Source organism: Scleropages formosus, chromosome 6 (genome assembly GCF_900964775.1).
Source record: "Scleropages formosus chromosome 6, fSclFor1.1, whole genome shotgun sequence".
NCBI classification, from domain to species: domain Eukaryota; kingdom Metazoa; phylum Chordata; class Actinopteri; order Osteoglossiformes; family Osteoglossidae; genus Scleropages; species Scleropages formosus.
In genome coordinates this window covers 15,575,920-15,595,881 of record NC_041811.1, presented here as the reverse complement: position 1 = coordinate 15,595,881, position 19,962 = coordinate 15,575,920, and the positions used below count along the sequence as shown (strand labels likewise).

General features: G+C 41.1%; 1 protein-coding gene across 2 annotated transcripts in view; it reads right to left on the bottom strand.

Annotated features, from left to right (window-relative positions):
* Positions 1-1,010: 1,010 nt before the first annotated feature.
* Positions 1,011-19,962, bottom strand: part of erbin (erbb2 interacting protein) — a 74,182-nt gene continuing 55,230 nt past the window's right edge. Inside the window, exons 14-26 of one of the 2 annotated variants that reach the window (XM_018744817.2) lie at positions 17,791-17,893; positions 16,247-16,368; positions 15,414-15,587; positions 14,689-14,871; positions 13,931-14,048; positions 13,625-13,808; positions 11,685-13,119; positions 10,928-11,047; positions 9,674-9,730; positions 5,826-5,999; positions 4,949-5,041; positions 4,483-4,557; positions 1,011-4,347 (exon numbers count right to left, since the gene is read on the bottom strand). In XM_018744817.2, coding sequence (XP_018600333.2) covers positions 4,240-4,347; positions 4,483-4,557; positions 4,949-5,041; positions 5,826-5,999; positions 9,674-9,730; positions 10,928-11,047; positions 11,685-13,119; positions 13,625-13,808; positions 13,931-14,048; positions 14,689-14,871; positions 15,414-15,587; positions 16,247-16,368; positions 17,791-17,893 — 2,946 coding nt within the window. In that variant the 3' untranslated portion in view covers positions 1,011-4,239. The remainder of the gene's footprint in view (positions 4,348-4,482; positions 4,558-4,948; positions 5,042-5,825; positions 6,000-9,673; positions 9,731-10,927; positions 11,048-11,684; positions 13,120-13,624; positions 13,809-13,930; positions 14,049-14,688; positions 14,872-15,413; positions 15,588-16,246; positions 16,369-17,790; positions 17,894-19,962) is intronic. The other variant, XM_018744816.2, reaches the window with a different exon arrangement.

Here is a 19,962-nt window from a genome sequence, read left to right as displayed (position 1 = left end):
CCCCCGTTTCGCACATTAAAGCATACTGTGCAGCCGTTACTCGCACAACAGCGTTAATTCATTCTGTGAAATAACAGTTTAATAGACCAAAATAAACGGCAATTTCATGCATGACGACACAAACATTTTTAAATGCATCATCTATTCATTCAATGTTAATGAACACTTCCAAAGCAGGGCAATCATGGAGGTCCAAAGAAGTGTTCCCCTCCAAACTCTGTGCTTGGCGCGCACTATATATACCATGGTTGACCACCTCGCACGCAGAGTTGATGGAGCACACAGGTTTTAACAGATTAGAAAGAACACTTGGCCCGGAATCTATCCAGCGAGCCATGAGGGAGACAACATCCCGGACAGGGACATTTATGACACGAAAAGCTGACAAGTTCATCTCTCTTTACGTCCTTCACTCTTTAAAGCACGTGCACATTACGCAACTGGCGGGGGGCCGGGGGGGGGGTTTCTGAGCCTTCGCTCAAGCAGGTCCGCGGCAGCGCCGCCCCTTTGCCAGCTGCATACAGCAGGGTACCTTATTTTAGGAAGCTCAACACTGCAAACTGCTTAGGCGAAAAACATCCAGCCAAATGAGGTAACAATGGCAGCGGAGATTGTGCTGCTTTAGCTGTGTTATTCCCCTCGACTAAGGAAGGGTTAGCGTGCAACTCTAAGTAGCGCGACACTGACCGGAAGTAGAAGCCGCGCGCGGCAGTTTTGTTCTGAAAGCAGCGGCGCGTTTGTGGAAATGGAGTGAACTCGTAACCGCGGAAAATAGCGCTCTATACTATATACTACTATACTATATACTCTGCACTATAATAAACCCGTTGTACGAAAAAGGCTATGCAGTTTCATAAGCGCTTGTTGCAACTTTCATTGAAAGTAGAACCCCGTTACGTGAGGTAGTAGCATCGAAAACGACACAAAACCCATATGTTTATACAACCACAGAAAAACAATGACATAAAAATTCAAAGAATTAGTTTATTTTCCAAAGGTTACCGCAGAAACAGTATATTTATGTACAAAGACTGGAATGTTGAATAAATGCATATCGATCGCGTCATTGTAGCTGCTTCCGGAGACACCTTTGAAACAGTTATACATTAAAAATTGTTTCTGCGTTGCAATTTATTGCTGGTTTTACAAACTCAGGTCACTAATGCCATGATCATTTCATTTGACATTTTAAAAAGTATTTACACTTTGATTAGTAATGTCTAAAATCAGAGAAAAATGTGCTAAATAAATAAAAAAAAATGAGTGTGGGAACAGTTAGGAAAAAAATAAAACTTTCTTTCATGATATATCAAATAGCCCGTGACCCAACGTTTAAACTCCCAGATTGTCTATAATGAATGTTTGACGAGCTCAGACCGTGCGGACAACACACTAATGGCTACAAGGAGCACAAAGACATAAATCACACAATTTCCCTATTTTCTGATGACACTAGGTGTGATCTGGAAGTGAAAGCTATCTTCACTTCATCTGTCAGTTGTAACTTTTCCAAAAAAACAAAAGCCACATTATTCCTTGACACAAAAAAGTAATTTACAGTTGCTCAAGCATGCTTATGAAGCTGCGTTTTATATTCAGACTGTAAAAAAAAAAAAAATGAACAGGGATAAAGTGATACATAAAGCACTCTCCATTTGACACTAAGCTCTGAACACAATGACTGCAGACAGTCACATGGGGGAACAAGAGTACCATTAGTAGCCCTGTGGAAAACATAAGCACAGTCTTCAAATTTCATTATCCAAAAATGATCATGTCTCATTTTCCTTCAGAGCCTAATTTAATCCTAAAAATTCATCATTTTAATGGAGGTGAGGAAAGGGAAAATTGCACACATGCTTAACTACCCACAAATTTACCTGTTAGGTCAAAGGACCGTTTAATCCAGTGTTTTACAGAAATCCTCATTTAATCTACAACTAACTTGAAGGAAAATTGTGTTTTTTTGTACCCCCAAACTGCAACTGACTTCAGACAAAATCAGTGTGTTCATTAAAAAAAAAAAAAATGTTCAGGAAAATAAAGGCAGACCTCATGTAAATAGAGGAAGGCTCCTTTTACATTAGCCAGAGTTACATTTAAATACACTTTCTAACAACATTTTTAACAATGACATTTTACAAATGATATGTTTCACATTTGTAGCCTTCTATCAATCTGGTTTGTACACTTTGATGGTTCAACACTTTACATCCACAACTACATTTGATTTTAATAATTTTGTCCAACTGCGCTGTTCTGTACAAATGTACATGCTTCTACAGTTGCTTGGAAACTTCCTGAAATCCTAAACAGGAGGTGGAAGCAGCAATGGATGCAAATGGTAGATCTGCTGCAGGCGACATGGCTAGCTATAGAATCTGGGGCATCTCCAACAAGTTAGGCTACAGTGAGAAAGACCTTTCTTCCACACAATCCATCCATTCACAAATTCCTGTGTTATCAAAAAGGTTCAACAATATATAAAATCCCATATAACAATGAGGGAGCTCTAAAAGGGACTCCATTTTTGTTTAAAAAAACTATCTGACATTTCTCTTTTAAAAGAAAACCTTTTTCTATTGCTGTTTGTCCGATGAACCACCAATGGATTCTGAGAAGGACACCTCTTTTTGCTATGGAGATCAATGAGTATTGCTCGAGTCACAGGGTAAAGTCCCTTCTCCCTGTGGAAAAACAGTTCCAGGTCTATGGCACTTGACAGTCCTGTTCTCTGCCTTGTCCATACCATTCACCACAATACCAAAAAAAAAAAAAAAACACACCACCAAAATAAGGGAATATTAGGTATGAAACCATATCTCTTCAGGAAAAGAAAATCAAAAGCCTTGGATGATTACTACAAAGATGTTTTGAAGATGTTTTTTACACAATGGAAAGGCAAACCGTGATTATTTTTTTCTTCTCCAAAAAAGGAGTCAGAAACCGTTTACAACTGAGTTCTGGGAATGTTCTGGATAGTGGCCACCCAATGGGGAAAGCCCTTTATAACCGGTAAACCCCGATGAAAGGGGTCCAAAGCCAAGGCCCCCAGCCCCCGTCACACTCCAATAATCTTCAGCAGTTCTCCATTACCTCATCACATTTTATACACTTGCTTTGGTTACCTAGCACATACACATATCACTTCCTATTTTCACATACTTCGGGCAAGGCAAATTAAGGCCAAGCAAATGTTATTGTTTCCCCATTTTGCAATTCCTCCCACATTTTCCTTCCAATTGATCGGCCCACAATTTCCACATACGGTGAGCTTTTGCTGCGTCTTACAGGTTCGGGCCAGCAGAGAGCAATGGTCTCAGAGCAGCTCCCTTTCCAGTTATGAAGTTCTATTTTTAACACATGGTTTCAGAATCCCAGTGTGTTCAAAGGCAGGAAAAAACCAACGTGTAGCTAAATCACACGGAACCACGTATACTGAGGTTTCCCACTTGGTGATATGACATTCCGAACCAAAGGCTTGTCTGCTGCAGTGCTTGGGGAAGTTGTCGAGAACATGCATCATTCTGACTTTGATCAGTGCGTGTACTTCACTGTAGTTTAGTCTCATTGCTCAATTGCCAGTGTCCAAACGTGCACCCACTGCTGGTGGCATGGAAAATTGCCATTCCAATCAGACAGAGGATGTTCTCAATGACTTTGCCGGAATACTGGAACCATAAGATTGTCCAGTAAACTGAACCCAGCAATACATTTGTTTTCACAATATGCACATAGCGCTGTTCTCGTCACCTTATGTACTGTACATTTCATAAGTGGTTTCAGCACTTTAAGTTAAAAAAAAATAAAAAAAAATAAAGGCATATAGGTCATAGCAAACAGGGAGCCCTGCCCCTACTGGCCAGCTACAATTTTACGCATAACTACAAGAACTGCATTATTTAACAAAGCATGTGGGGGTTAGGGGGTGGGGTCCTAAAAGTCTATACAGAGGACACAGGATTTTTTTTCCACACAGAAGTAAATCATCAGTCTACTGTTCTGAGGGGGAAAAATTATCAGGAGATCCCACACCGGAACCTGTTTCTGACTTGGTGCACTGTTTTTTTCGGCTCTCTAAATGTTGTATACCATAAGCAGTTCAAAAATCTGTTTAAAACCGGCTCATCAGTGTTTAAAAAAAATAAAATAAAGCAGAGGTGATGACCACTCAAAATCCATGTTGCATCATGCTCCATTGAGTCCTTGGGTGCTGTTTTTAATTTCTTTCTTTGCTCTCTATGCAGACATCTCTCGAACAACTATGAGGTCCACTGTGTTGGGGAAAGTCTTCAGAAGAGACACTGCATATCCATGATCAATGTTGACAAAGTTGTATCCATTCGCCTGCAACGAGACACCACAATTGTTCAAAGGGGCTAAAATGCATTAATCAATGACTTGCACTAAAACTTATGTAATATAAATATACTGTAAAACAAACATGCAGTGCAAATGTACATTTACTATATGGCTACTCACCTGCAGAATCTTGTCTCCAGGCTGCAAAAGTTTTGAGGCAGGTCCCTCTGGTTGGACCCGTGTCACAAAAATACCCTGTAAAGAGTGGAATCTTAGAAGCCCGTTGTTGTAAGCTATAGCACTTTCTCCACATTAGCATGGCGAAGAAAATTATACTTTCACACAAAAGCTCCACAGTCCACAGCCCATTTCACATCCAGTGAGGCAGTATGATGATTAAACAGCTGGACATGTGAATAAAAAGGAATCATAGTTCCAAGGGCGTGGGAAGGTCCCTACTGGTTTCTGCTCAACTGAAGAAATAGCTTTACTTATTGTACTATAAAAACCACCTGGGCTGACCAAAAAATGATTGATTAACATTAACCTCTTTGCTAAATTCAGCAGAACTCAGAGAGCCATAGCTAAAACTGATCAGTGGGAGAATCAAAGAGAATAAAATAGTGGGAAAAACAGAAATACACACATTATCTTCTGGATGAAAAGGGTTTCCTCGGCCTCCAATTCCCCCCGATATACTAAAACCGAGTTCAGGATTCTTCTCGATTTTCACGTGGACCTGCAATATGCACAGCAGTCTATGTAACATCTTTTTTGCAAAAGAATAAACATAAAAACCCTACATGCTACTACAGTATCTACGACTTCTGCTTTTCTGATCATCACTGCTGCACCCAAAGTGCACATACTTCTGGTGCCTATTTGCAATTAAACAGACAACACTGGTGCCATTCGCCAGGGCTGCTCCTCCAATAGGGAAACAAAATGGATGCTGGAGACTGCTATCGCATGTGCGAGCATTGGACGAAGAAATTAAGCATTCAGTTACGACTTTCCCTCGTGGGGAACCAGAACATATTGTTTCTGTTCAACGGAGATTACAATGAGAACGCAACAGGAATTCACAAACCACAAATCCTTCTCCCTAGTTCCTTGGAGAAGTTTAACAAAAATCAGAACTTGCCCCCCCACCGTATAGAGCTTTACTTCAAAACTCTTCATTTTCACATTACCTGTTTTTTGAAAAAGAAATTTTAATACTATATATTAATCGTAGCACTTAAGCTTAACTGCTTCAAGAAAAATGACCAAGATGTATAAATTGTCAAATTATTCAGCAAATCAATTACTTACGCATGTTACAGAAGTCACTTGTGAATGTGGTAAACAGAAAAAAGGCTAGAAGCCCACCAAGTACACATTAAAGCTTCCACCCACATAAATTCAGGGTTAGGGTCTTCAAAGAACGTGCTATATGTAATAAGGTCACTCCTCACTGCTTATGACTGAGCGGAAGAAGAAAACCAAACCAAATCACTGGGATACAGGGACGCAAGCAGTACCTCCTGCTGCAAGACGTCATGGGGCATGCGGGGCGGCCCCTGGGGCTGCTGGGACACCTTCAGCATCAGGTAGTCAATAAGCTGCTCGCGGGACGGATGCCGGGCCATGGGTGCCTGGCTACAGGTCATCTGGGGACGAGGTGCCGGACACATCTGGCCATTTGTTAAAGGCACCTGCAGAGCATGGTTAACATCTCTCACACATGAACTGAACATAGTCTTTACAGGCCTCAAATAAGAGCAGCCAAAACAAAACAAAAAAAAGAAAAAAAAATTGCAAACAAAACAATTCCACATGTATGCTAAGCACACCTATTTCTTCAATGTTAATAAATCATAAGCACTGTATAACTTTTCAGTAACTGCTTGTTATTTAAATACTTTGAAACTGCTAAACTGCAGCAACAAGTCAACCCCAAAGGCCAGAAAGGAAACTGACTGCTACTAGGAAAAGCATACTAAGCAGCTGGAATCCCTGCTTTCAGCAGAAGTCTCAGATTTATGGGCTCTGGAATGCCTACTTTTAGTGTCTGGATCAGCTGTATTTTGGACTGTCTGGCTGCAGCCTCACTGAAACACTTGGCCACAGGCACGACAGGATGAAGTTATGACACAATTCCATTAGGTTTATTGGATTGTCCCCTTATGGGCTACTGACATTAATGGTGATTTCTGCAGGCAGGGGTCACTGGCATTAGTTTTTTTGTTAAAGGAAATTTTTTTGCTTTGATGCCTTTAGGTTATGCACTGTCTTAGTTATTGACACAGTTCGAAGCATGTACGTAAAGTAATATTCGTATCCTTATTTATATCTGTACAGGTGAACAAAAGGAGAACAGAACTTAGTGCCAAATGAAATTCAAAATTTAGTTTTACAATCCTTTAAAATACTAGTATTATCTAGTCCATCACACCGTTCATAACAAAGGCCTGTATACGTAAGGCCTTTAAGTATATGTAAACTTTGATGAAGCAACACACAACAAAAAAATGGAAAAATGGCAGAGAGCAACATTTGTTATTCAGCATTAAGCTCAGATGCTGCAAAGCTGCAATAGAAATAAACCATTTGTTTACACATGGCTTAACTCAAATAAAAGTAACTGCTCTTTAATATATTTACTTTAGAAAATGCTGCATGACAGTTGAAATGCCAAAGCTGTCACTACTGCGTTGTGTCCCCGCAATCAAAATTGTTCCTACTAACACGCATTCTCATATCAACACCTGATAATGTTTGGACATGTGCTTAAATAAATATTACACCACTCTAGACACTCAATGTGGACTAAGACCATCAAGGTCCAGGAGGAAAATTTGCTCATGGGTCTTTGCTCTGTGACTACACATTCCACAGAAAGCATGGCATGGCTTTACAGGTCATCTAAAGTGCACACCTGTCTCTATATTTTATGACTAAAATTAAACACCTTATGGTGTTTCAGGAAAAAATGGGTTTTTCAGGAAACTGAGAAAACCTTTTATAATTTCTATACAAAAAATTCTTGTGGTGGAATTTTGCCTTTAATGCTGCATTAATATTTGCTTTAAAAACTGCATTAACACTGAATATTTGAAAAATTTTGAAATATTCTCCTTGACACCCATTCAGTTCTTCAGCCATTTTTAACAGTAAATCAGTAAAAAAAGAAAAAAAAAAAAAATGTTCAATGGGCACTCCCCAAACATGGAATGACTTGAAAATACTGCTGTTGTGCACTCTCAACAGCAGACACAATAATTTGAAAGACTGATTTAAGAGTCTTTCAAAACATCCTAATAAACCTTCTTTTAAAGTTTGATAAACCCCCATGACTCCTTTGAGTCAAAGCAAACAGGATGTGAAAAAGTACAGCCATTTCTGTCAATGTCCACCACAGACAAAAAAAGGAAATAAGGTTTCATTTACCAATACATGTACCTCCATGATTGATACAGGTTAAAATTTCTAATGTAAAAATACTCAAATTGTGCCATTTCAGACAAAGAGTGATTCAGTACAATTTACCACAACTGGTCCATGGATATGAAACTTAGACCCGTCTCAACAGGAAGGTGTTTCAAGTGCAAACACAGTTGTCATATCTCTAAGTAGGACACTTGCCTGCTTAGTCTATTTTTACATTTTGTCTTCAATTTTTCTCCCAACAGAAAACATCCAATAATCCATATGCACTAGCGTTCAAATGTTTGGAATCACCAAGAAATGTTTATATTTTTGAAAGAATTTTTTTTTTTATTTACAGATTTTTTTAAATCAAGGTAACACTAAATTGATTAATAATATAGCAAAGATATTACTATGTTGAAGTGGCTATTACTGCCAGAAATGACTGATAGATATTTTATTATTCATCTATGACTGCATAACCCCATTTTCAGCAGCCAGTACTCCAGAGTCCTAATGGTAATGGTCCCAATGGTAGAGAAACCTTTGTAATTGTGTTTATTTCTGGGTTCAAAATAAGCAAACCAAAACAGCTTTCTCAACAAACATGCCAGTCTACTGCTGTTTTGTGAAATTAAGGTTACTCCATGCATCCGACTGCTAAGGAACGGAAGATTTCACACAAAGGTGTCCATTACTCTACTGAAAGAAGAGAGCAACCTGGATCTAACCAGGAAACAAAAAGAAGTGGGAAGCCCAGACACACAACTGTGCAAGACGGTAAGTATATCAGAGTCTGCAGTTTGAGAAAGACGCCTTACAGGTTCTCAGTTGGCTGCTTCCTTAAACAGTACATGCCAGTACCAATGTCCAGTATCTGCGTTCTTTTGCTCATTTTAACCTTTTCTTTTTATTTGCCAGTTTCAGTTTCAGACATGGCTTTTTCCTTTGAAAATCTGCCTCTAAGGCCAGCATCCTGGAGTTGTCTTTTCACTGCAATTGTTTCAAAAAACATGAATATTTCTGGGTGATTCCAAACTTTTGAAAATTTTTTTCAGTGGATGAGCTGCAATAAAGTCACAGCTGTTTCACAGTCATGGTTCATTACTCAAAAAAAAAAAAAAAAAAACTGAACTTTGTCACTACTAATTAAAAACAGAGTGGCACTACATTTCTTGCAGAACCCCAAACACACTCATGACAGGAAACATAAATATAATCCACATAAAAGCATCAACAGAGCTGAAATGTGTTTGATCTGAAAGTCCAAGTGCAAAGAGGAGGAGGGAAGCTCGAGGGTGCATCTCTTCTCTTGCCCTCATTAGCACAAAGTATGAGAACCTACCTGTTCCTTGCTTGAGTTCTCAGGACTCTCTGGGACACACATGCCACACCCTTATTTATTTCAACACAACCAAGCAACGTGCAGGCTAAACACAATGCTGCTTATTAAGCTCCCAAGAAGGAACGTGTATGCATGCCAAAGTACTCTATTCACTACATGCAGGTATTTGCTCCAGTATGTGCTTAGATAGGTGACACCTTATTTGTAAGTCCTCTTGTTTTTAAGAAAGAGAATATATAAAATGAGCTGATTTGGAACTCTGAAGATACATGTGATAAATGCATATACACTATATACAAAATTTAGATGTATATTTTATAGCATTATTTATTTTCAACTTAACTAGAGCCTCATCAGAAGCCTTAACAAGGTGTGTTATCAGTCCTAGGAGAGAGCTCAATCCACTACTCGCTTCAAGGCCAACCTCATTACTGAGATTTAATTAACCACAAGTGGACCTGACGCTCTGTAGGAGGTCCACCTTCCTGCCCACTATCAGGACAATCTACAGCTATACAGCACACACAACCATGGTGCAGCTCCCCACCAGCTCATTGCAACTTTGCTCCTTCTCTCCAGAAAAGGGTTCAGCTACTAAGTTCAGATCTAACCTACTTTTCTGAGGGTGTCCATGGAGTAGCCTTGTTGCCCTTGGGATCCAAAACCATCTTCCTGTGGAGTGAAGAACAAAAGCGCTTACTGAACTGCTGTTTCTTGACACATTCATTTCAAAGAACACCCTACTGCCAACACAGTCTTTTCCCAAGAGCTGAAGGTGCAATATCTTGCAGTATTTTACACTTTACTCCATGGCTTGCTGGAAATGGAACCTTTTAGATGATGGTAATAACAGGGAAGAGTTTTCCTGCTATGGTGACCTATAGTGTTTTGTGTGTGTGTGTGTGTGTGTGTGTGTGTGTGTGTGTGTGTGTGTGTGAGAGAGAGAGAGAGAGAGAGAGAAAAAGTGAGTGGGAAAGAGACAGAGAGAGAGATGGTGACAGCTGGGCTAAGTAAACTGAGAAAAAAAGGGTCTACAAAAGTCATGCCTCTGGTGCTATAAGCATTGAGATGAAAGCGACAAGCATACACCCTGCGGTTTCTCCACACGCTGCACTTCTACTCTCACAGCATTTCCCATCTCCACTGTCTCTGGCTCAGAAAAAATGTGAAAATGATGGCGCTCATTCAAAGCAAAACATGATCTGCAAATCTGCAAGTGACAGAAAGCACGCCCGGATCTTAACCAAATTAACTACTGCAAACAAAGTACACAAATCTAACAGCAATTTTCTCTTTTGTCCAAATTACTTTCATATTTCATAGACTACACAAAAGACATTTCTAAGAACATACGTGTAATGCTGTGCATACAATAGTAAGTGCTAGACATTTCTGTAAAAAATTCTGAAAAGAAAGCCAGCTTCACACTGATATTCTAGCACTGTTGCGATTTGATGTGTGGCTCGAAGTGTTAAAAAAATGACCAGAACCATGTGCAACTGCACATCATTACTCTGATGAGCACACTTGATGCTGGTTAAGCAGGAGAGAGCGCATAGCCACTACTGTTGGTACAGAATATGCTGCTCTGAAAGTCACCAAAAATGCAAAAAAAGGCTGGAGCTTCAGCACACAAAGTGGAGCTAAACCAATAGCTGGAACCAAACTTGCTTGATGTGACGTTATGAAACACTTCTTTATTTTGTAAAATATACTGATACTTATGGAGCAACAAAAGCCATTTTATGTATTTCAGGAAACATTCAGTAGTGTTAAGACAGCTTAAGACAAGCAAATGAACAGGAGTGTGAATGGTCCGCATCAAGAGGGGCCTAAGGACTAGCCACTGGGGTTTTGGGGTGTACTCACACAGAAGCCGTGAGCTCCGTAAGGCCTTCCATCCCCAGCATGCACCTCCCTACAGCTGTCATAGTGAAAGCTGCTCACAGTGGTAGCACTACTGGTGTTAAAGGACCTGGAGAGCATGCTCTGCGCAAGGACCAGGGGGCAGGGTGGGGGACACAGATTTAACACGGACACTTCAGTGGGCATGCAAAAACCCTTATCCTATTCCCCACACTAGACAAACACATCCCAGCGTCCACTCCAACGGCCTTGACATCACATGCGGTGAGACACACGAGCACACGCAAGCTGACAGGCAGAATGTGTTAGTAACAGCTCTGTTCACTTCATATTTCCATAATTCATTTAATATTTGTCATGAAGCACCGAAAGTACCTACTTAACTGAGACATAATATACACGAAAGGATTACAATATGCAGGAGATCAAAATAATACGCGACAAAAACCAGAAAAATTACATTATTTTCTTGCTGATATCTCACCAAAACAGCTAATCAATGAAGACGTTAAATGTATCTAACCCTTCAAAATTTCCTCTGGAAAAATGTTTTCTAATTAACACACTGAAATGTAGGAGCACAGTGATTAATGCCAGAGAATACAGAAAGAAAACAACAGTCAGAACTTCGCGACAGATTTACTAAAGCTTGTAGATGGGCAACACATCCAAACACTTCTGGGGTGACCACAGGTGGCTTGCATGTCCGAATATATTCTTGTGTTCCCACAGAGGCAAAGTGGCTGAGGTGGACACCTACCTTCTCCATCTTCTTGGCCTCGATGTGACGCATCACCTGATCCCTCCAGTCTGGGGGTACCCGGGCACTGGCCGGTGCATCCAGCAGCGAATGCTCCGACTTCACCCGCACATTGGGCCGCTTACTGGGGCTCACCTGCTGGTAGTTGAAGTCGCTGACCGACATGGTCCGCTCGGGCACCTCATGAGCGGGTGGCCGGGCACTGTGGGGACGGGGCATACCAGGTCCGTCAATACTGTAGGTGCGGGCAGAAAGGGGTCGCTGCGTACTCTGGGCTACCAGTGGAGGCCCCCGACCCAAGGTGTGTATGTCTCGGTATGTCACGTAGTCGCCATCGGGAAGCATTGCACGCCGGGGGTCGCCCAAACCAATCGAAATGGCAGAAGAGTTGCTGCTCTGGCGCTGCAAAGGGCCCCGGGAGTGGCCAGGACCCATCCTGTCCTTGGCCCACATGTCTGGAGTTAGAGGTGGACCACGCTGGTGTGGGTATGGTGGGGCATGGTTGCGGTTCGAATAGTTGGTGTTGGCCATGGAGTGCTGGGGTGGAAGGTAGGCCTGCTCGGGTGGAATGGGTGTGCGCTGAGCCCACAGGCTCTCTTTGGGCACAGTACTACTGGTATATTGGATGTTGTACTGTGGCGGGGGTGCAGTGGACAGGGCCGGGACCCTTGGCACTGCTGGTCTGGAGGCCAGCAGCAGGTCAGAGGAGGAGGCCGAGGAGCCAGGGTAGACCTGCAGGGGCTGGTCATTGAGTAGAGAGGCAGACTTGCTCCGTACGATGCTCTGCCCCTGTGCACCAGCTGAACCTGCCCTGCCCGGTGTGGCCTCATGGGGCCCACAGTCGCCATCGATGCCGTACAACTTCATGCCGCCCGTCTCAATGTTGGAGATGCTCTGGGACTTGGCCACGGGTGCAGGAGGGACCCTCTTTTGCGGAGACAGCTCTTCAGTGCTTCGAGAGAGCGACACCTCACTGTTCGCCGTCACGCCCACCGCTGCCGTTCGCACCATTTCCAACTTTGGTGGTGAGCTGGAATCCTGGCTGCCATTTTGAAGACACTCCACAGGTGGGCTGCTGTTGTTGTTGTTGTTTACTACACTGGCGTCAATGGAGCTCTCTCTTGTGGGAGGGCCGCTGGTGCTTTCTTGGCTGATGGACTGAATCAGGTTGTCCGGTGGTTGCGTGGACACATTCATGTTGATCTGGTCCCACTTGCTGTAAGAGTCTCCCAGGCAGTTATTCAGGTCAACATCCTTGAGGAGTGAAAGCTTCTCCTCCACAGACACGTCCAAACCGCCCGTCTTCTCTGGCTTTGACTCATACCCTGGTCGGCTCTTCAGCAAGGCCTGGAGTGACGTGTCCAACCCATTTCCATTCTGCAGCAGCGACTCACTTTTCTTCAGCTGGTTCTGATTCTCATCCTCCTGTGTTGAACTAAACAGAAGCAGGAATGTTACATTCATCAGAAAAGACAAGGGCACTCATCTCTTTTGTGGTTCTACTGTACCATTTTATAGTAACGGATACATACAGTTACCACACCGAAAATATATAAGCGATTCTCCATTATCTCCATTTTCATACCATGGAGAAAAGATGTTTTGAAAAGAAAGTACATCAATGCACAATTTAATAATAAACATTTGGCCCAAATACAGGTATTCCATCTATGAATGAAAAATGTCCAGAGTATATCATTCTAAAGTCTCTTGTAGGAGATTATTTTCCCAGTCTGTTGCCTTATGTCTTTATCCCCCAAAATTTAATGTTAATTGTATATTGCTTACAGTATTACTAACACTACCTGTCTGTACTCAGTGGTTCTTGAGCTATTTCACATTCAGCACACTGAAAAAACCAGTTTGGAAAGAACCTTTAAAACAAATCCTTCAGCTGAAAATCTGAACACAGGCTTGTGGGTGGCTTTCTAGCTGCTCACCTGCTTTTAGGTATGAAGAGCACTTTGGCCTCTCTCTCAGGCGTGCACAACGAGGCATCCTGACTACTATCGGTTGTCAAGGACACAGAATCAGACATGCGCGAGGGTGACGAGCAGTTGCTGTTGTTCTGGTTGCTGTTGGCTGCAGTCTCGTCCAGCAAGGAGTCTGCATCCCGGCTGTCATCTGTCAGTATACAGACTGCATCAGTGCTATGGACTGTACTACACAAAGTACTAACTGTGCCTGAACACTGCATGGCAAGTAATGATAAGTTTAAGTCTATGAAGCAAGGAACATGTACCTACCTTTCTTATCCTTACTCAGTGCAACAACCTTGGGCTGGTTTATGGAAATCTCGATCAGAGGAGGCCGCATCTCTGCCACCTTCATCTCATCATCCTCAGAGGAGAGCTCTTCAGACCCCTGTGTAGGAGAATGAGGGGGGAATTTAGAGAAGAATGAGCTGCAAAACATGATGAATGACCTCAATCACGAGAAAACTGCAGCCTGTGAAAATCTAAATGACAATTACCTAACAATGACAGCTTATCACATGATTCACAAAACAAAGAAGGAGTGTAGAGTATGGCTGCAAATAACAGTTCTCCTCCCCACAGCCATATAAAGCAGTTATGAAAGAAAATTCATGTTCTTCCTTTAAAGCTATTATTTTTCTTCCCATCAGCAGATATTTTATAACAGGATTTTAATTTCTTTTTGGGATCACATCTTTTCTTTTTTTTTTTTTTTTTTTTTTAAGGTCATTACAGTTACTGATGAGGTTATTAATGTAACCACAGTATAGCGACTGATTAATTAGCTGGATGGTAAGATGTCTTCAGTATACTTTATATGTACCATACCAAAGAATGTGTGCACATCTAGATTTCCCTGTCAGTTGATATATCTTCAGTAGTATTATTTCTGAGATGTATGTCACTTTTTTGAAAAGCGTCTGCTAAATTAGCACATGTAAATTCAGTGCCTACTACAAGGATAAAATGGCAGAGCTAAAGCCTACCACTGAACAGGACATATTTAAGCCGACATGCTTGAAAAGTACCTCTAGTGTGTCCTCATGATTCACCATAGTCTTCATGTTGTCAGAGGTATTTATCAGGACCTTCTGAGTCTTGTTGATCTCCTGGTCCCACGACTCTGTAGTAGTGGAGTTCTGAATGCTGTTTACAGGTGCCTTTGGTTCCGTTTCTACAGCTTTGCCATTAGCACAAGTGTTCTCCACCACCTGACATTGGAAAAAAACAATGCTCAGACACATAAAGGCCATTTGTTTGATGACTCACAACATGGAGTTCCATTAAACAAGACAAGGCCATGCAAAACAAGGGTAAACAACTATTCTAGAGCTTACAACAATTAGACACAGGGTTCTATAAAATATGTTGTGCTGTATCTGTGATAATCTGCTTTATGAACCTGTATCCACCAGTCAAAGTGGCTGAACAGTTTCACATAATAATGAATTCAAAGAACCCACAAGGAAAAAGTTGTAATAGCAAGAAGCAACATATTTCAGCTTGCAAAACAGTAACATTTTTAAACAATACACTTGATTTGACATTGAATAACATTTACATGACTGCTAATGCATTTTTGAGAACTCACAAAATATTCCTATACAACAGTGTTATTTCAAAAGAGAATGCCCTATGGATTACAGATAATTCCAGAATGGCCTCACACATTCTATAATAATGCAAGGTTGAGAAACAAACAATAATGAAGGTAGCAAAGGTAGGGTGTGAAGGGGGGTTAGGTTTAACAGACCTTAACTCCTACATCTCGTACGCCCACGTGTGCCTTCTCGCCATGCTTGGTATCTTTGCCAGATTCATCGCTAGACTCATCCTCCTTCAGCCTGGTAGCAATGGACTGAGCTGTTTTCACCATGTTCTTTAGCTCATCGGGGTAGGGAGTTGGGTACCGTTTCAAGTTGCCCTCCTGGACGGGAGAACGTGATGTTAGAACGTGAGGCCATGAAAACTTGTTGCTGAAGGACAACTTGAATAAGCATAGCCAGTCTTGTGTTGGACTGACTAGGCCACTGTGGGCCAGACTATTATGAGCCCCAACAAGACTAAAAATAGTGCCCAAATGCAGTTTATTGGGATGGCAAAGGTTTTTTTCATAAATATTTGGTATGAATAAATAATCACAATTTGTGTTGACAAGTATGGAAGATGAACAATTAAGGAGGCCATTTTAAGCAGAAACTGCATAGACCTTCAAATGCAGTTAGCAACATTTTGGAACACATTACGCCAACCAGTACAGTATAGTGCCCCTCAGCTGTGTGTTAGCAATGACACTGCTGCAACAAAAAACATGACCGCAGAAAAAAGTCACATTCAGCAAGTGCACTTATCTGTGTCCATCAATTTTGAAATATATTTCAAAAAATACTTAGACTCCCTTATGCTAACCAGGTTCTCTGAAAACTACACAACTGGAGGTTTACTGTAGCAATAATGTGTGACACTACAGAAGCAACACTGCCCACAGGGATAAAACTGGCACTGTTCCAAGGCACAGTCTGTTGAACAGCATCAGTGTGGGTCTGATGAATGGATTCAGTGCACCATTGCAAGCCTGGTACTAACCCGTGGAGGTGCATCCCTCCGAACCGTGTCCTCGTCACACTCAAAGGCAACTTGTGCACGCTGCTTGCGCTGCTCCTCCCACAGAGAAGGGTTGAAGCTCTCATTGTCCGAGTTGTGCGTGTCTAAAAGTGGACATGTTGGAAAAAGGAAAAGATATCAGAGAGCAACAAGCAGTGACACAAATTATGCTCATGTTGTGATTACGTGCATGCTTATTTAGGTTCACAGGCTAAATGACTGGTGAAGATTTAGTACAATGTACTTTCATAATAGTAATCACATCTGGATACAGGATGTTCATGAACTGTAGTGCAATGGATTTCATTTCATTGTGCAGTATTTTTTTTTGTGGAAGAGTAAAGTTAGGTTGCTAGGATACAGGTCAAGGCCTTTAATCCCGGTTTCCCCCGAGGAAGTCAGCCCTGCTTTCTAATCTTAAATTTGCTTCCATTCCACACAGCAAAGATTCATTCATTGCTGTGATTCATTGTTTCATTTAAACAAAGGCAACAGAAAATCCAATGGACAAATTTTACATTTAAATGTATCCATTACAATTTTAAACAATAAAGAATTCATAGTTTTTCCAATATTAAAATTAGGTAAACTTTAATTGTAGAATTTAATAAGAATGTATACAGCTAAAAATAAGTAGCACTGTTGCTTTTGTCAAGTTGTGTTCATTATACTTTTTACTGCTAGATCCAAACTGTTCCTTCTCTCAACATAATTATTGAAAGTCTATCAACTGACAACTGGACACAGAATTTGTAGTCTTTGTCAAAATAGTTCTTGCTTTTATCCTTTGGACAGTAACCATAGTTCCTATCTAAGAGTTAGGGAAATGGGCATTACTGTGAGGGATTTTTAAACAATGATGTGTCCCTTTAGCCTTTATTCCAGAGTGAGAAACAGGCCACTACCATATGAGATTTATCAAATTGTGCCGAGGCATTACAGCTTTATTAATACCATACGGCAGAGTGAGGTCACATTTCCATTACTTTACTAGCCCACCATGCCTTATATCAGTCCCAAACTAGAAGACACTAGGGTGGGAAGTACACAATCTCTATGCTGCTCATGGCTACAAGCTATGCTCGCACTACAACCAAAATGTGTCAGTTCAGCAACATAATGTCGAAACTAAAATATTAGTGAGTAATAACCATGATGCAGCAACACACAGCAAAAAAAAAAAAAAAAAAAAAGCTTTAAGATAGTAAAAAGCCAACAATATCTTTACACTTTGACGGTGAAACTGGAATGGTTTCCCCTGAACACCCTGCTGGCACCAACTGACACTTCAGTAAAGTGGTCGCGCACAGAGAGTCTGCAGGGGGCAGCACTGAGGTCTCCAAGCACAATTAGCATAGCAAGGTAGCAAAGCAGTACTCCTTTGTACTGAAGGAGAACAAAATGAAAGGATACCACAACAAAGATTTTGTAGGAAATGGTAACTTATACTAAGCTTTAAGAATTAAGCCAGTGTTTTCAGGCTAAACAGAATGAATAACCTTCCTTCCCGCTCTTCAGACACTTACAGTCCTCAGGAGTGCGCGTCTGCTGCGGGAACATGTAGTTGGTGAGCACAGTCTTGTGCGTCTCTGGATCTTCCTCCTTCTGTAAGGGGATGAGCGGCTTGGACTGCAGGAAGCAAATTACTTTTAGATAACACGAATTTTCCATGTGAAAAAGACATTCTGAGTCCAGACCACCAAAGTCACTCATCTTACAGAACCTAACGCCGCTTTTTCGTTTAGCTACATGTTTTGCTTATATAGAGGATTTGTGTGAGTTCTAAGGTGTTGCGGCAACGTTAGACATGTTTCCAAGCGTTCAGATATTGAGCTTTTCCAGTAGAAAACAAGCTCGCAAGTCAGCCTTTGCCCATTGCAGTGCTTAATTCAAATTGTGGAAGAAACAGTAACTCCTGTACCCAATTAGGTAAAATATTTTACTGGTTCAGTCAAAGCACAACATGGAATACTGCCAGCACAAGGAAGTCACAAAGCGCTTTGGTGTACTCCCCAGCTAAGACAGGGATGTCTGCCAGTAAGGCTGTATCTCCACCGCATCATCAGAACTCATTGAAAATCAAGTGCAGAACAGTAACAAATGGCGCAATGAGGTGGAAAAAAGAGCACGTCTTGCCTCTGCTTAGGTCAGTCATAAAATCCTTATATCACAAAATAACAGATAAGGTAATGTTTTAGCCTAAATATAAAGAGGTACACAGTGAGAGACATGGAAATCAAGGATATTTTGGCATAGGGGTCATTAAAGTCATAGGGATGTTACAAGGTTAAGAAGGCAGATAAACACAGAGGAATTTTCCAGTATTTTCAACAAAATATCAACTCAAAACAAACAGCTAAAGAATAAATAGCTGAACAACTATTTACTTAACAGATTTCACGTTTTCCTGAAGTTTAAAAATGTATTTGGGGATGACGTTAATATGGGGGAAACAATGCCAACAATGTGTTGGGAACAAACATTGGGAACAGCCAGCAGATACATCAGTGTAGGGCTTCTGAAACTTCAATTGCTCCTTTCTCCATAAACAAAAACAAATAATGGTAAAGATTCCAATGCACAATTACACCTCAAAGGCAAATTAATTATTTCCAGTTCATTAACAGGAATTGAATTGAAGCCATACAGACACAACATGGTTCTACAAGATAAACGTTGTTTGCAGACTGGGGTGGTGGAACCTCAATAAAAATGTATTTATTTATGACTTATTCTATTCTGACTCTAAAATGACCTCATTGTGATTTGACTAGTTAATTTAAGGAGTTACTGAATGTAAACCCATCTTTATTCACATGCTAAGCAAAAAAGTTTCAGAAGTTTCCATGTCATTCCATGAGGTAATGCAATTCATTGGAGCAGTATCAAAACAAAACTTCTACTCAACTCCCAGATATTTGAAATTGTTCAGCAGCTATGTCTCATTACATGAGACATGTAATACCCAAGACCATCTACTAAATATCAGGATTTTACACAATTCAAGTATTTGGACACCATGTGAATTTGAATTTTTCTGCTGAACTCAGAACATGTTTCCAAGTTAACTGACATGAAATTCCAAACAAATCACAAAGATCAGCATATAGATTAACTGTGTATACTGCATCTTTATTTACTTTGTACATTTTATATTATATTACTTTTCACAACGATAAATTTCTAAGTTGACAAATGGCCGGACTGAACCAGGAAGCCTCTTAAGGTTAGAGGAAAAGCACTGTATGTTGATGAAAGTGCTGGTGCCAGACGCAGCTCCGTGACAGATGTCTGGCTTCCTCATGGGGCTCCCTGAGAGAAGTTGTCGATGATGATCAATAAACAACCCATCTGGTGAGGGGAAATTTCCAGTTGGGAGTACACAACCCACTGTTTCTGGGCAATGAAATCTTTACGGCAGGTGGAAAAAAAAATGTCGCTATGCAGGCGATCACTAATCTCACTTTCTTTCTAGTAGGGCTAAGTCACTCGGTAAACGATTGCTTCACTGTCATACTGCCCTCTCCAATTTCAGCAATGTGCCGAATGGTGAGCAAATAAATTCTCTCTCATTTGTCCAAAGCAGCACTCCAGTTGGGACCATCTCAACCACTTCTGGAACAGGAAGCTTTTAAGTGTGCCCATACAGATTATTTAGACTTGGTGTAGCAAATTCTTAAAAGCTTTGTTTCTCCATT